At 53.6% G+C, this 15,327-nt stretch overlaps 1 protein-coding gene across 4 annotated transcripts in view; it reads left to right on the top strand.

Annotated features, from left to right (window-relative positions):
• Positions 1-15,327, top strand: part of NR6A1 (nuclear receptor subfamily 6 group A member 1) — a 71,844-nt gene that overhangs the window by 43,037 nt on the left and 13,480 nt on the right. For 3 of the 4 annotated variants that reach the window (XM_063174335.1, XM_063174334.1, XM_063174337.1), the window contains 2 exons: positions 12,020-12,250; positions 14,454-14,509. In XM_063174335.1, coding sequence (XP_063030405.1) covers positions 12,020-12,250; positions 14,454-14,509 — 287 coding nt within the window. Of the gene's footprint in view, positions 1-5,616; positions 5,689-12,019; positions 12,251-14,453; positions 14,510-15,327 lie in introns of those variants that run through there. The other variant, XM_063174336.1, reaches the window with a different exon arrangement.

The following is a 15,327-nucleotide window of genomic DNA, read 5'->3' as shown; positions in this document are numbered from 1 at the left end:
GCAGCTGAGACCGGGTCCGCATCGGTGCCGGGTCTGCATGGGTACCGGGTCTGCATCGGTGCCGGGTCTCTATCGGTACCGGGTCTGTATCGGTGCCGGGTCTGCATGGGTACCGGGTCTGCATGGGTACCGGGCCCGCATCGGTACCGGGTCTGTATCGGTGCCGGGTCTGCATCGGTACCGGGCCCGCATCGGTACCGGGTCTGCATCGCTGCCGCGTCCGCATCGGTGCCGGGTCTGCATCGGTGCCCGGTCTGCATCGGTACCGGGCCCGCATTGGTGCCGGGTCCGCATCGGTGCCCGGTCTGCATCGGTACCGGGCCCGCATTGGTGCCGGGTCCGCATCGGTGCCGGGCCCGCATCGGTGCCGGGCCCGCATCGGTGCCGTGCTCGGGGCGGCCTGGGCAGAGCCGGCTGAGACTCCGGGGGTGTCCCGGGAGGGGCTGGGCGGGGGCCGCTGGGTGTGCCCGGCCCCGCTCCGGTGTGCCGTCCCCGTTCCCGGTGTGCCCAGCCCCGTTCCCGATGTGTCCAGTCCCATTCCCGGTGTGCCGTTCCCGGTGTGCCGTTCCTGGTGTGCCGTCCCGTTCCCGGTGTCCCGCTCCCGGTGTGCCCAGCCCCGTTCCCGTGTGCCGTCCCGCCGTGCCGCTCGCCGTGTCCCCGGTCGGGTGCTGCCCTCTCCCGTCCAGCGCCGGCCGCACGGAGCCGCGGGGCCGTGTCCGTGTCTCGGAGCCGCCGGAGCCCTGGAGCGCGGTTCCCCTCGCTGTAAGCCGTGGGTGCGGGTCCGCCGGTGTTTCCCGACCCAGCCAAGCGCTGCCCTGTGCCGGTGACAGCCCGGCCCAACAGCGCTGCTCGGCACCGCGTCCCGCGGCTCTCCCTGTGCTGTGTGCCGCCTCCCGTCCCTCTGCCGAGTCCCACTCTGTGTGAGAGGCATGGAGCAGCCAGGGTGTTCCCGAACAGAACTTTCCCCGACACCTGATGATCCAAAGAAGCTCCCAAGCTGCTGCAGTTCCAACAACATGTTGGCCGCAGTTGTAATTCTGAAGGTTTTTCTTCTTTGTTTTGCCATCTGACCTGAAATTTGAGGAAATGTCCTCACTGTTTGTTTTTCCCTGGGCATACAAAAAATGCTGCTCACCACCAAGCTGGAATTTGTAAATAGTGTTCAGAGAACTATAATAACTATAGTTATAATAACAAACTTGGGCTGTTGTTGCTATTATTAAAAACACCAGCAACTGCAGCAGGCTGGTGAATCTGTGTGGTTGCAGTTTGCCTAAGTCTGGCATAAATTCATCTTTTGGCTTTTCAGTTGATCACTTGAATGCACAGAATTTTCCCACCTCTTCAAATCTGAGAGATACTCTCTGCCTCCCGGCCTACAGGCCTCTCCTCTGTCCCTGCACCCTGCTGACAGTCATCTTCTTCTTCTGCCTGGGTTTGGATGAAGAGTTTGGGCTCACTGTGTCCCCGCTGGCTGATGGCTGCGGGGTTCTGTAGGTGGGACACACCGGGACAAAGCCCCCCTGCGGCATCCCTGTGGGCTCTGAATATCGACCCCAGGCAGAAACAGCTGCCACGGGAGGAGGCTCAGAGCCTGCCCTGGGCCCGCTGCTGCTCCAGCCATGCACTGCTGGGGCTCTGTGAGCTCTCCTGGTGCCAGGACCCTGCCCAAGGACTTCCCCGTGCTTTCCAGTGTGCCCTGATGCTGTGTGACCTGGTTTGGTTACTGGGAGTCACAGGAGGTGCACTCTTGGAATGGATGGAGCCATCCCATAGGAAGGGAATGGAGCTCGATTGCCTCCTCATAGAAATGTAAACCTTCTCCCTTTGCAATTCCCCTTTCTTGTACTTTCCCACTAAGGCAGTAAAACCATATACTTCCCATGCCTACAATCCCATTTGTTTTCCCTTTTTCCTCTGAAGGTGACCTCTCTAACCTCCCCCCTGCCTTTTCCTCTGTCACACAGAGCTGCTCTCTGCTGTGTGTCACCCACCAAGCGAGGTGCAATGAAACGCTTCTTGAAACCACTCAATTGTCTGGGATGGCGAATTCGGTAGCCAGGCGAATAAAAATAGAAATAAACAGATAAAACTGGAAATTGATAGAAGGATTCAATTTACACAACGACCTGTCAAACTAGTAAGAAGGAGAAAATAGCTTAATTTTATGTGCACCGAGTGACCACCTTTACTAGAATTATTAACACCACACTCCTGGTGTGTTTAACACCAGGGAGGAGAGGAATTACCTGATCTGTTGTTAAACCATTATCAAGAGCAGCTCAGACATCAGGTGGATGTTTATTATCATTCCTTGCAGTTTCTTCCATAGCTCCTCTAAGCAATTTAATATTAATTTTAAATTTTTTTCTCTGAAATAGCTGCATACATAATGAGTGGAATAGATCTTTTGGGGAAAGTACACGCTGTGTTTACCTCCAGCCAGCTCTCTCACTTCAGTGCCTGAAAGCAGTAACATCCACAGTACCGAGGCTGTTGAGATGTGCTAATCTGAATTTTTATCATCTTTTCAGCCACGTTTGCAAACCAGGCTGGTTCTGGCTGTGGGTGCTGGGTCTCATTCCCCGGGTTCCTGCCGACCCACGCGGGCTCAGGCACTGCGGAGGTGCTGCCAGCACCCCCCTTGTGGGGAACGTGAAAACTGAGCCAGGATCGCGTATTTCCTTAGGATCTTTTCCTTGCTTGAAATCGAATCCCCTTCGGTGCTGTGGTTTGCTCCGTGGCCGGCTCAGCGGTGTGGGGGCAGCCCTGGGTTTGTCGCCTTCAGGCCGAGATGTGCTGCGTTTTGTTGTCACAGCCCGGACTTTGTTCCTGCCACAAAGGGGCTGATGGCTCAAACTGCGGGGACACAACAGAGCCCCGATTGTCATGAAAATGGGCAGAGCCCCGCTGCTGCACTGCACGGGGAATTGTGCAACTGTGGCCGTGGGTGGGAGAGCAAGGGCTCAAGGAAGGGCTGCCCCTGTCCTGGGGCCACACAGCTCTGCCAGCCCCGCTCGGCCCAAATTCGGGGTTTTCATCCAAGGTTTTGGGATTGGCTGTAGTGAGTGATGGTACTGGCAAAGAGTGTCCTGGCAGAGCTGTGCTGGCCTGGCCTGGCACTGTTCCATCCATTTTCATGGCTCATGATGCCACTTTGTCTCCATATTTCTGAAAAAGTCACATCTTTTGAGATCCTTCTCTTTGGAATAGTGATCTCATGGCACATCTCCGGGGAGCAGGGGGAGAGGGGCAGGACCTCCTCTTGCTTCCTGTGCCTGTCCCTTATGGCTTTAACATCAGGACAATAAATCCCTTGCAGGCAGCAGTGCCACTTGCCCACTTTTTGGCAATGCTTTTGGCTTTTACCGTTGCGACCTGGTGTCGTTATAAATTCTTAGATGTTGGTTACAGTAGCATCAGGCTTTTCTCTCTGGGGTGGGAATTGGCTGATACAAACTAAAATAAGAACCAGCCACTTTATTTTCCTTTTGCCCAGACTTGCCGCATGGCTGTTTGGGTCAGACAACAGAACTCCTTTTTCCCGTCTCTTTGCCCATTCCCAGCTGGCCTGTGATTTTACAGAATAGTTTTGGATCTCTGCAATTATTTCAATAATTTTCTGCCCTTAGGGATTTTGTATGAATAAACTGCTGCGTGTATTTAATGTGAGTTTGGACAATTATAATTTTTCCAAGCCAGGCTTGGTCTATAATTGCAGTTTCAGAATTGGGGGGGTGGTGGGGGGTGGGAGTGGGTTTCTTTTGGGTTTTTTTTGGTGTGTCTGTGTTTTGGGTCCGAACAGCAGTTGTGGGAGCAACTTTGTGTTATGTGGAGATTAAGTTGCTTCATTTCAGCCTGCTGTGTCCACACCACGCTGCAGCTTTACAAAATAAGCACTCTGCATTCTGGTCACACTCCTCTGAGGGGTGCCAGGAGCCGGCTCAGGGCTCGCAGGGGATGAAGAATGTGGAGCTCTGGGAGCAGCACAATTGCAAACAGCTGTGTCAATAGTGCAGCCAGGGCTGCCTTACCTTGGCCATGCGCTGCCAGGGCGGCACCGCTCCTCAGCCAGCCCGGCTTTGGTGGCTGTGGACAAGGGGACGTCAGTCCCACGAGGGTGTCACTGACACAGAGCTGCACAGATTTACAGCATCAGCAAAGCTTACAGAGTTTGCTCCTGCAAATGCACCTGCTGTGCAGAAATGCTGGGTTATAAAACCAGGATTATGAGTAGAGAGAATCATGGAAGGGTTAGAGTTGGGGGCCAGATCCCCTCCCCAAACAGGGTCAGCTGGAGCAGAGGCCCCTGGCTGCCAGGAGGACACCACTGAGCTCTGCCCTGCATTGCTGGATGTCACCAGAAAGCAATAAAATTTCAGGCTTGGGATGGAGTGAAATATGACCTCTTTTGTTGCCTCTGAGCCTTGTTTATTCTAAGCCAGGCATTTCTCAGAGCGCAGTTGGGTGCTGCAGTCCTCAGGATGAGGAACAGAAGCAAACTATGCCTTTTGAGCAGAGCCAGTTTTGAGAGATCCAGACATCTGGATGACAGGTTGGATTGGGCATCAGCAGAAATGCTCTTGGGCCTTCCCTTAAGTGGTGTGGTGAGCATTGGTTTGGGCTATCAAACACAGCTGAGCACCAGGACAGTTTATTGGGCACTAAGGACACATGAGCTGCACTGTAGCCCAGGCTGAGTTCATCCCAGAGGGAGGACGAAGGGGCAGAAGAGCTTCATGAGAATATTTTCTGGTGCAGACACACGTGGCTGTATCTGATGAAGAGCTCACCATGACCAGTGCTGTCAGTGGTACCTGTTTGGAGCTGGGCAGCTAAATCAGTGATGGATTTATTGTGTTCCATTTTAGCTCCAGTGTCTCACTTGTGCAGACTTGTGCAGATCTCACCTCGAATAGGTCCGGGGGTGGAGCAGCCACAGGTGCTCTGAGCTGCTTTTACCTCCATGCTGGGGATCGCTGGGTTTTGTTGGTGTGTGTGGCAGTGGTGCCTGTTTCACAGCACAGGGAGCAGCGCTCTCAACTTCCCTGGCCAGGACTGTGCCAAGGGGTGGCCGGTAGTGATGGCTGGTGGCCAGTGGCCAGTGGCCATGCTTGGTGGTCATGGCCAGCATCTGATGCCTCCTGGCAACGGCCCAGGCCATGCCTCACGGCGGTGGCAGCGGTCAGTCTGTCAGTCTGTCAGTCTGTCAGTCATTCACTTGGTCGCTCAGTCTGTTGGTCAGTTGGCCTGTTGGTCAGTCTGTCAGTTGGTTGGTTGGTCTGTCAGTCAGTCTGTCGGTTGGTCGGTCAGTCGGTCTGTCTGTCGGTCAGTTGGTCTCTCAGCCGGTCAATCTGTTGCTCGGTCTCTCGGCCGGTTGGTCTGTCTGTCAGTTGGTCTGTCGCTCAGTCTCTCGGCCGGTGGCTCTGTCACTCTGTCTGTCGGTCTGTCTCTCGGCCGGTCGCTCAGTCGCTCTGTCGCTCTGTCTGTCGCTCTGTCTCTCGGCCGGTGGCTGTGCCGGGGGGCGGGGGCCCGGCCGGTGCGGCGGGGGCGGCGCTGACATCACGTCGTTAGCATAGGGCGGCCCGCGGCGGCGGCGATGGCCGAGCCGGGCTGCCCGCCCGCCGCCGCCATGAGGCGGCCCTAGGAGCCGGCCGGGGATGAAGCGGGACTCGACCTGCATGGAAGGTGAGCGGGGCCGGGCCTTTGTCCGGGCGGTGCCGCCGGAGGTGCGCGGGCCCGGGGTCGCCGCCCCCCGCCGCTACCGGCCCGGGGCCGCCCCGTCCCGGCGCCCGCGGGGTGCGGCGTGCGGGGCTCGGTGCCGCGGCTCGGACCGCCCGGCACCGCGGGGACAAGGAAGGAGCCGTGCGGGCTCTCCCCTTTCCTGCCTCTTCACGGCTCCCGGGGCGCGGGGCCGGGCAGCGTAGCCCTGGGCTGCGAGCGGGATTATGCAATTAAAAAAAAAAAAAAGGGCATTAGTTTGTTTTCTGGCTTAATTTGTTTATATTTTAAACTTCCTAATCCCTCCGACCATCTGGAGGAGCTTTTTTTAGTATCGTTAATTATGGATAGTATCGGGGTCACGGAGGCGCTCGGTAGCGCCCGCTCTCCCTCCCGGGACCGGTGCTGCACCCCCCGGTATTTGCAGCCTTTTTTCCCCTCTGTGGCTGAAGACAGCGGTAAAGCTCACCTTCAGAGTAAGGATGAGATATTTCAAGAGCGAGCATGGCGTGTTGGGCAGCACACGCTGGAGAAGTCACTGTTTCTGTTGTGCCCAGGCCCTGCTCCCGCAGCCCGCACTGCTGGGGGTGGGGTTAGTTTCAGATTTTCTTAATTCAGCATCCTTCTCAGGGGTTGCACATCCAGACAGCTTCAATAGGGCCAAGAGAACAGGTTTTAGGGCAGGTAAGTCAGGGCTTCATCCTACCGATTTGTAATGCACCAATTAATAAAACCAAACCGGGGTAACCCCGTCGTTAATCCAGAGCGTGCGGCCGCGCCGGAGCCGGGCAGGGACCGCGCACGGAGCTTAATTTTGCTAAAATGGGATCAGCGAAAGTTGATCACTTGGGAGAGCGACTGAACTCGGGGTCGGTCTGTGAGCGTGGGCAGCGCGACCGAGACCCTCGAGCGTGTCCCCAGCTGCGGTCCCGGCCATCGGGCACATTTTGGTGTGCGGGCTTTTGTTCCGAACTCTTTGTGCAACAACTGGCCGGGGCGAAGGAGCCGTCCCGTCCCCGTCCCGCACAATGGAGCGGGGCGGGGGTCCCGCAGCCCCCGTGCCCCCGCCCGCCGGGACGTGCGGCCCGTGGGGCGCGGGGCCGCGCTCGGGGCTCCCCTGCCCGCAGAAGTTGCATTTCACAGATGAGTTTTTGATATGCAAATGGAGATGTGTCCCAGGCAGGGGAAGGGTGATGGCTTTCATCAGCTGCACGCTCTTGATTTATACCGAGCCGAAAGGAGCAGCTGATGATTTCTGGGGGTTTTAATGGGGGATTTCTTTTGATTGAGTTCTACTTGGCCAGAAACGGAATCAGGGTGAAATAAGACTGTGAGTTTGAGATTTCATTACTGGAAAGGGAGACCAGAGAGAGATGCAGTGGCCATTCCTCTAGTGCAGCATTTCTCCTCTTTGCTTTCCATACTCACTTGCTGCTTTTTAAAATGAGACTCTCTGTGAGTAGAACATCTTTTTACAGTACACTGAATAAGGTTGCAGGCTTCCTCTTCCTTTCCCCTCCTCTATTTTTTTTTTTTTTTTTACAGGAGGCTTGTCCATTTAAATTAACCTTTCTCCCAGCTGGGCACACAAATGTTTTTGTTTTAGTTCACAGAGGGTTAATTCTATTCAGCGCTCGCCGCGGCCGGCCTGATCCGGGGCAACACAATCTGCTCTTTGAGCCGGGCTGGCCAGGCAGGACGCGTGGGGTGGGACCCCCATCTGCGGGCTCGGTGGGGAGCAGCGGCAGACCCCGGCCCTTTGTGCGCCCGGCCGCGGCTCTGCCGGCCCGAGCAGGGGCCAACGCAGAAAATTTAATCCCTGTGTTCATCGATTATAAGTTAAAAAAAAAAAAAAAGGCCCCTGAAGCAAAGGCGCCTGGTTTGGGGGTGGGCTTGTTACAATGCAGCGCTCCACACTGAGGGGGAGTCCCTCCAGTTCTGGGGCTTGAATTTCACAGGATGGTTTTCTTGGAACTAAAAATTGACAACGAAAAACATCGTTAGGAAAAATAAAGGAGAAAAGAAAGCCCAACGCGTTTGTTTGTGTTCGAGGCATCACCAGAGGCGAGAGGAGAGTGAGATGCGGTTGGGATTTAAGTAACACATGTGTGAGATCTCCCCCTCCACCCCCTCCCCAAACAGCTGGTATTTAGCAGCTTGAGATTTAAACCCCACTCAAGGGTGCTGCAGGGGGCTGCGATAGGGTCAGTTAATCAAGAAGCAAATAACTGGCACACAGCTGAAAAGAGGTTAAATATATTAATGAATTGCAGTGCTGAGTGTTGCTTGTAATTTTTTTTTCAGCTGTAAAAGATTTTCTTAGCTGGAAATTCACGTTCTGTTGTATAAATGAGAATTTTTGCCTGTGGCATCTTTCGTCGTTCTCCTTCTTGCTTTCCACCAGGCCAAATCCCAGCCCTGTCTGCTCTGGGGTTTGGCTGAGGGCTTGTGCCTTCACTTTCGGCCTTACTTTTGGAAATAAAGCCTTTGTTTCTCTTCCTCCGTAAAGCACCGCTATGGAGAATCGCCCAGGCCGGCTGCACCAAAACCCCGCCAGGTTTCCAAGGTAAACCTCCCAGGGAGCTGTAGCTGCTGTAGGGTTTTCAGTCGGGTCTGCAGGGGTGGCTGTGAGCCCCTGGCAGCCTGGGGACCCGCAGCCAGCTCTTGGTCCCCTCTGGGGATGTGGCAGTGCCACTCCCAGCACTGTGGGACTGCTGGGCTGGCACAGGTGGCAGCAGTGACAGGGCTGTGTGTCCCCATGCCTCAGTTCATCTGCTGTGTGGTTTAGAATCTCATCCACGTGCTGTAGCGCTTTCTGTTCGGGTCTTTGCTATGTGTTTCACCAGGATTGTAAGAGATTTCCTTTTGGAAATTCACAGGAATTTTGTTAAAAAAATTATCAAGACTGCTCATTTTGTCGAGGGCAAAAGACGGTTTCTTGAAAAATTTAATGTATTAGTTTTACTGTTTGTCTTATAAAACATATATGAGGAGAGCTTTTTTTCTCTTTTTTACTCCATGTTCTGTGATTCTTGTGTAACATCATCATATTCTTGGAGAATTTACATTGTATGTGGTATGAAACCTACCATGACCTCTGAAAACAATACATCCTTTAATGTGGCTTCGGGGAGGGGCTAGCGAGGGAGTAGCCATAAAAATCTTCAGGGTTCAAGATGAGGTTGAGATTTTTGTGAGTGCTTTTGTCGTAGCAGCAACTGTTTGATTTAGTGGCCCCTGCTACAATGGGTTGGGAGAACAAAGCCAGAATATCCCGTGTATGAGTTTGTTAAATGTAAGACCCGTCAGGAAAATTGGGGAGGGGGGTAGGGGGAGGCTTCCTCAGCTCTCTCTCTGAAATAAAACAGGTATTTGAAAAAATTTCTTACCAATTGCTTTGTGTCCTAATCTGTGTTGTCTTGTGTAGCTTTTGAAACCAGAGGAATCAGTGAGATGAGAGGTGACAGGGAGGAGGGAGGGCTTATTCACTTAAAAATTGCTATTCTTGTTATCTGTTTTGATATTCTAGTGAAATTTCAAGGCTAAAGGAGTTCAGAGCACCCTCAGTGCAAAACTGCTTTGGGTTTGCTGGTGCTTTACCATTTCTGTGCAGTTCCCTGTGGTTCTGCCCCTTCTCTCCCATCCTTCACCCACACCAGGGGCTGCATTATGTGGGGTGAAAACTGGCAAAGGTCAGGAGCAGCAAACCCATGGGCCTGGCCATGGTCCCTGCAGGGTTTTTAAAAGATCTAACCTCTAAGGCTTTCTGTAGGCCATCATTTTTCATCTCCCATTTGTCTGTGGGGAGCACGGCCCCCTCTGTGGTCCCTGGGCTCTGTCTTTGTTCCCGGGGTGTGCCGCTGCTGTTTCCAGCTCTAACCTGCAGGCCCAGGAGCAGTTTCTGCCGGAGGTGAGTGCAGTTCCCGTGGCCGTTCTCACCGTGGGCTGGGGAGATGGAGATGGAGATGGCGAGGGAAGGTTCTGGTTCCTCCTGGCTTCAATCATCCGGGCTTCCCGCACTGCCGGGTGACGGCCCCATTCTTCCCACAGCAAAACCAGCAGTGCCTGGGAATGAGCCCTCGCTGACACGCTGGGCCGGGGCGGCCTGTCCTGCCTTGGGCCTGTGTGGGAGCTGCTGCCATCCCCGGTGCCGCTGCCCCGGGCCGGGCGCTGCTGCTGAGCCGGGATTTATGGCACGGCTCTGCGAGCAGGGGGAGGGCCGCGAGCTGGGCTGAGCCTCAGCTAAACCCTGCAGATAGGAGATCCTCTGTCCTGGCTAATCCCCGGCCCCCTCCCCGCGCTTATCAGATTGCTGAAGGTGGAGATTATGCACTCGGTGGCTGCAAAGTCATGTTTAGCTGCCTCCCTTCAGAGATGCTCAGATAGCCCCACTCCTGGTTGTACCCACATTCCTTTGGGTGCAGCACGTACCTGAGGGGGTCTGTCATGTGAAACTGGGGATGTTTTGGTGCAAATCAGGAATGTTTCTTCACTTAAAGTTTGTATTTCCTTTGTTCATCCCTTTATTTTAATGTTTTGGAACAGTGAAATTTGCAGAACAGTGCAAATGTGCATGCTGTGCATAGCAAACCTTTTAGAGATTAACACAGATTGGTTCTGGTTTCTACTGGGTTTAAGCTCTGGAGAAAGCTGCTTGTGAGTAGGAGCAGCTGGTTTAGTTTTTTACTTGGCTTGTGTAACAGAAAACTGGTTTAATTTCTGGTCCCAAAACATTTGGCTTATTCATTTCTCTTGCATTCACATGTGCTGCAGCAGTAAGAAGCTACACCCTGGTTTGTCAGCTTGCTTGGGCTTTATTGAGGCTGGAGAGGACTTCACTGTGACTCTTACCTCCTGCTGCTCCACAAATCCATCCTGTGGATAAACACCTTTGTCTCACAAAACTCCCTGGTCAAATCTGAATGAGGAAAATTGGCTTGATGCTGTGCTGGGGCGAGTTTGACCCAGCTCATCTCCACCAGTCAGTGCTGCCCAAAGGCTGAGCAGTGAGTGTGGGCAGCACCCTGGGCATGGTGTGGGTTTGTGTGTGCCCACTGTGAGCTCCCCTTGGCTCCCAGTGTGGGTGACGGGCACGGGGAGCTGCCGTGCCCTGCTCTGTGCCCTCCTCTGTGCCCAGGCAGCCACAGAGCCCCTGCCACCTCCTGGGTCCTGCTGGGCCATGGGTGTTTCTGTCCCCGTGGGCAATGGCACTGTCCTGCCTTCAGGCCAAGGAACACCACAGACAGCCTGGTTTAACCAGCATCCCTAGGAGAGGTGTGAGGGAGTGAGAAGCAGCAGAGTGTGGTTTCTTTCTCTTCTTGTGCCTGGCTGAGCCAGGGTGATCCAGTCATCTGGGTAATGTTTGGCATTTGGGTATTCTCCCCATGGAGAATACTGGAATACTGCAGATCTGTGTGTCCCTGAATGTATTTGAATGGCTCCCACCTTTGCAGTGCAGATCTGTTTGCAACTGTTGGGATTTTATGGGTTAAAACACAAGGTGGGGGCTGGGGCAGCTTGGCCTGGTGTACAAGGGGTTAAACTGTTGAGCTGTGGAACATCTGCTGCAGGAAGAGCTGCTGGTGCAACTTGCTGGCATTATTTTAAGCTGACTTGGTTGAAGTGGGGTTTAGGCCTCCCTATGCAGTAGGAGGTGATGAGAGTCTGGGTGCCCTACCTGGGTCTCTTCACCATCGTCTTCCATTCTGCTTGACATCCCTGTCTGGACCAAGCCGAGCATCATCTCTGCTCTCTCCCTCAGGCAGTGTTGGAGTCTTAAAATACTGAATTTAATGTGACAGCTCCTGTTGTGGAGAGCCCTGAAATTTACATTTTTAGTCATCCAAAGGCTTTTCAAAGATTTGGAAAAGGACCAGTAAAATCACATCACTGTGGCTCAGCTGTAGGATGGTTTCTGTAACGATGCTCTCTCAGGTTCTGGGCAGTGGCTCATGAGGGCAGTGAGGCTGTTGAAGCCCAGAGGTGCCCCTGGAGTCTGTGAGATGTGACAGGATTTCACAGTCACTGCTGTCTGCCAGGTTTCTGTATTTGCACTCTGTGCAGTTGAGGTGGGACATTTCAGAACCCTTTTTTCCCCATTGGAGTTTCTGTTCCTCTCTGCTAAGAACAGCGGGAAGGTTGATGGAGGCTGCTGGGGAGAGCCCCAGGGCCCTGCCTGGCAGTGGGGAAGGGGAGGATGGAGCTGTCCCTGCGGGATGGACCCTGTGGCCCCCCTCAGTTACACCCACCCGACAGAAACCAGGCCAGGCTCCCCTCAGAGCTCCCTCTTGCCTTGCAGATGAGCGGGTGGATCAGCGAACCTGCCTGATCTGCGGGGACAGGGCCACGGGGCTGCACTATGGCATCATCTCCTGCGAGGGCTGCAAGGGCTTCTTCAAGAGGAGCATCTGCAACAAGCGCGTGTACCGCTGCAGCCGCGACAAGAACTGCGTCATGTCCCGCAAGCAGCGCAACCGCTGCCAGTACTGCCGGCTGCTCAAGTGCCTGCAGATGGGCATGAACCGCAAAGGTAACGCCGGGAGGGGGGACACTGCCACGTGGGGGCTGCCAGGGCCACGGGGAGAGGGGACACTGCCACCGTGGGGGCTGCCCCTCCCTCAGCTGCCATCTTGTACTGCAGTTCTGCCTCCCAAACTCCAAGACTTAAGCAAAATCATGCACGGATTAAAAATTTTGCACAGATACTAAGCTCTGAGCTGCTTCATTCCTGTACGGAGGAATGCTGTGGGTCTGGGGGGTATCAGGGCTGTGCTGTGGGTCTGGGGTCGGGGCTGTGCTGTGGGTTGGGATCAGCCCGGGTCCCTCACCTGGGGCCGCTCTCACCTGCGGGAGCGCAGCGCCACCTGCCGGCCGTGGGCCGCCCTCCCTGCTCCGCTCCTGCCCTTCCTCTCCTCCTTTTTATTTTCCTCCTTTCCCCTTCCCTTTTCCTCCTTTCCCCTTCCCTTTTCCTCCTTTCCTCTTTCTTCCTTCCCCCAACAACCGTGTGAATTTCACTCCCCTCTGGTGTCTCCTCCAAGGCCAGGGAGGCCTCAGGCAGCCCTGAAGGTCCTCAGTGTTGGGTTCTGGAGCTCTCTCTTCCTGCCCTGGTGCCCAATTGTGGCATTGTTGGGTTGGAAAATCCCTTCGATATTAGGTCTAAATACAATAATTTTTAAATTCAGATAAGGGGCAGAGCTTAGCATTGGTAGGAAAACCACGTTTGAGGAGACTGGCTGTCATGCAGCCCCGGACCAGGATGGTATTCCAGAGAGTCCATCTGGATTTGGGAACCATTCTTGAGGCCTTTTTGATGGACCACCAGCAAAAACATCGCTACATTTTGTTGCAGGTGTAAGCTATTTTCTGCTAAAATTATGCTTTGAAATCAATCTGAAATCAAGGCAATTTGGGAAGCTTCTAAATCCCTGTTAGTGGTAAAATACATTGGAAATTGAGAAAAATTCCCCTAGAATTCCTATAATTCCAGTAAGTTTAAAAAACCTAAAGGGGATAACAGCTAACTATGACAGCTTTTTTTATTTTTTTAAGTGGGAAACTGATATTTTTTAAAAAGAGCTTTCATAGGAAGTGCACAGCCAGTGTTGTGCCTTGCTGGGGTCAGTGGTTGGGGTTTGGGCAGGCACAGCTCAGCTCCCATGGCCCTCTCCTCTGCCCTGCTGAGGCACTCCCTGAGCTGCAGGAGCAGCCTCGAGGCACACGGGGAGGATTCCAGCTGAGGATATCTCAACCCAAGCAGCAGCATGGCTTCTGTGGGGCAGAAATTTTCGCTCAAACTTTGTGTCCTTTTCTGCTCCGGGAGGGCCTCCTGCAGCCCCTGTGCCAAGCAGGGTGAGGCTGTGCAGCAGCAAGGTCACCGTGCAGCTGGGCAGAGCCTCCTGCCAAGTCTGGCCAGGTCGTGGTGGGAAAGAGATCAGGCCCTGATAAACAGGGACACGGAGCAGGGCTGCCACTGCCTCTGCAGAGACAGACAGAGGGAAGGGCAAGGTACAGAGACTGCTCCAGGTTTATCCCCTTAGCTGGATTGCACTGCAGCTCCCTGGAAATTGATTAAAGAGCCTTACAAAAGCTGAGAAATGAGGCTGCCCCTCTGAAATGCAGCTGTGCAGCTCGGGGTGGTAACTTGAGGTTTAAACAGCAGCTTTGCAAGCAGCCAGCAGGGTCAGACATCTCCCCTCTGTTTTCTGGGTGGCTGTAGGAGATGGGACCCTTTGAAGGCACAGCAGGGTTGTAATCCAGCAGTGCAGTGCTGTGTGTCTGTGCTGGTGGCTGCACTGCGGGTGTCTCTCTGGTGCTCCACGGGGCTGTGGGTGGTGGAGTTGGTCGTGCTGGCCTCACATCTCATTTTCCAGCAGTCCTGGGCATTCCCTGGGTTATTTCCAGGGGTCAGATAGAGCTCCTTCCCCTGTTCCACTTCTCAAATTATGCTGAAATTAATTGTGATAAGGGATTGCTATTTCCTCATTACCTGTCAGTCAAGGAGCACATGAAGAAACTAAAATCCTTGAGTAATGCTTGTAGCCCCATTGATGTGTCTGTGCCTTTTGGGGAGAGAACCATGCTCTGTGCTGCTCAAGCTCTGGAGGTTTCTCTGTAAACTTCTTTAATGAAAAAAATGAATCTTTTAAGATATAAAAACTTCTTTCAACATAAATAGATATCTACTTAATGCCCTGCAGTAGGGTTCCTCACTAAAGTTTGGTTGTGTCTTTCAGCAATCAGGGAGGATGGCATGCCAGGAGGCAGAAACAAAAGCATTGGACCTGTCCAGGTGAGCACGTGTGGCTGTCCCTCGTGGTTCCCTTCAGCTTTGGTCTCCTGGGCTGAGCCTCCATCACCCCTGGCCGTGCCTCCTGATGGTGTGGCAGGCTCTGCCTCTGTCAGGAACACATCAGGAGCTGTAGATGGTAAATGGAGCTGGGTGCTGCCTGGACACACGGACAGGCTCCCTGCACCCTGTCCTTTGTGAGCCACACAAGGACGTCTGTCCCTCCCTGACTCCCAGTAAATCTCATCTGCCTGCTGCAATCCCTTCAGCTGTGGCAAGCAGGGCACCAGTAAATGTCTGTCTGATTGATGGCCCAGCTTGTGCAGAGATGCCTTGTAAAGAGAGAGGGAATTCAGCACAGCAGCTTGTGCCACAGCCTGAGGAATGATGGCCATTTCCAGCTTGCTCCTGGAAGAGAGGTCTTTTAAAAGTTTAGTGTTTATTTTAGCAAAATAGAAATAACACTGAAAGCAATTTCTGTGGCTCTGAGTGCCTGGGAAGGAGCCCTCAGCCCAGCCCAAAGTGTGAGGAGCCAAGCAAGCTCTGCTCTGGTGGGCAGTGTCAGACACAGCCTGCAACCACACAAACCTGTTTTCTGCTGTTCACATTAAAGAACATACACAGGATGTAAAAAACACATACAGAATTTAAAAAAAAAAGCCTCTAAATTTTTGTTGTATTTTCCCCATTAGTGGTGGAATATTCCTCCAGGGGCATGCCCAGCACTTTCTTGAAACTTCATATTACAGTGAACTCAATGTAAAAATTTCTTTACTCTATTTTAGCTTTGAATATGTTACTCTCTAGAACTTAAGTATTAG

Source organism: Melospiza melodia, chromosome 22 (genome assembly GCF_035770615.1).
Source record: "Melospiza melodia melodia isolate bMelMel2 chromosome 22, bMelMel2.pri, whole genome shotgun sequence".
NCBI classification, from domain to species: Eukaryota; Metazoa; Chordata; class Aves; order Passeriformes; family Passerellidae; genus Melospiza; species Melospiza melodia.
This window is presented reverse-complemented; position numbering and strand designations above follow the sequence as displayed.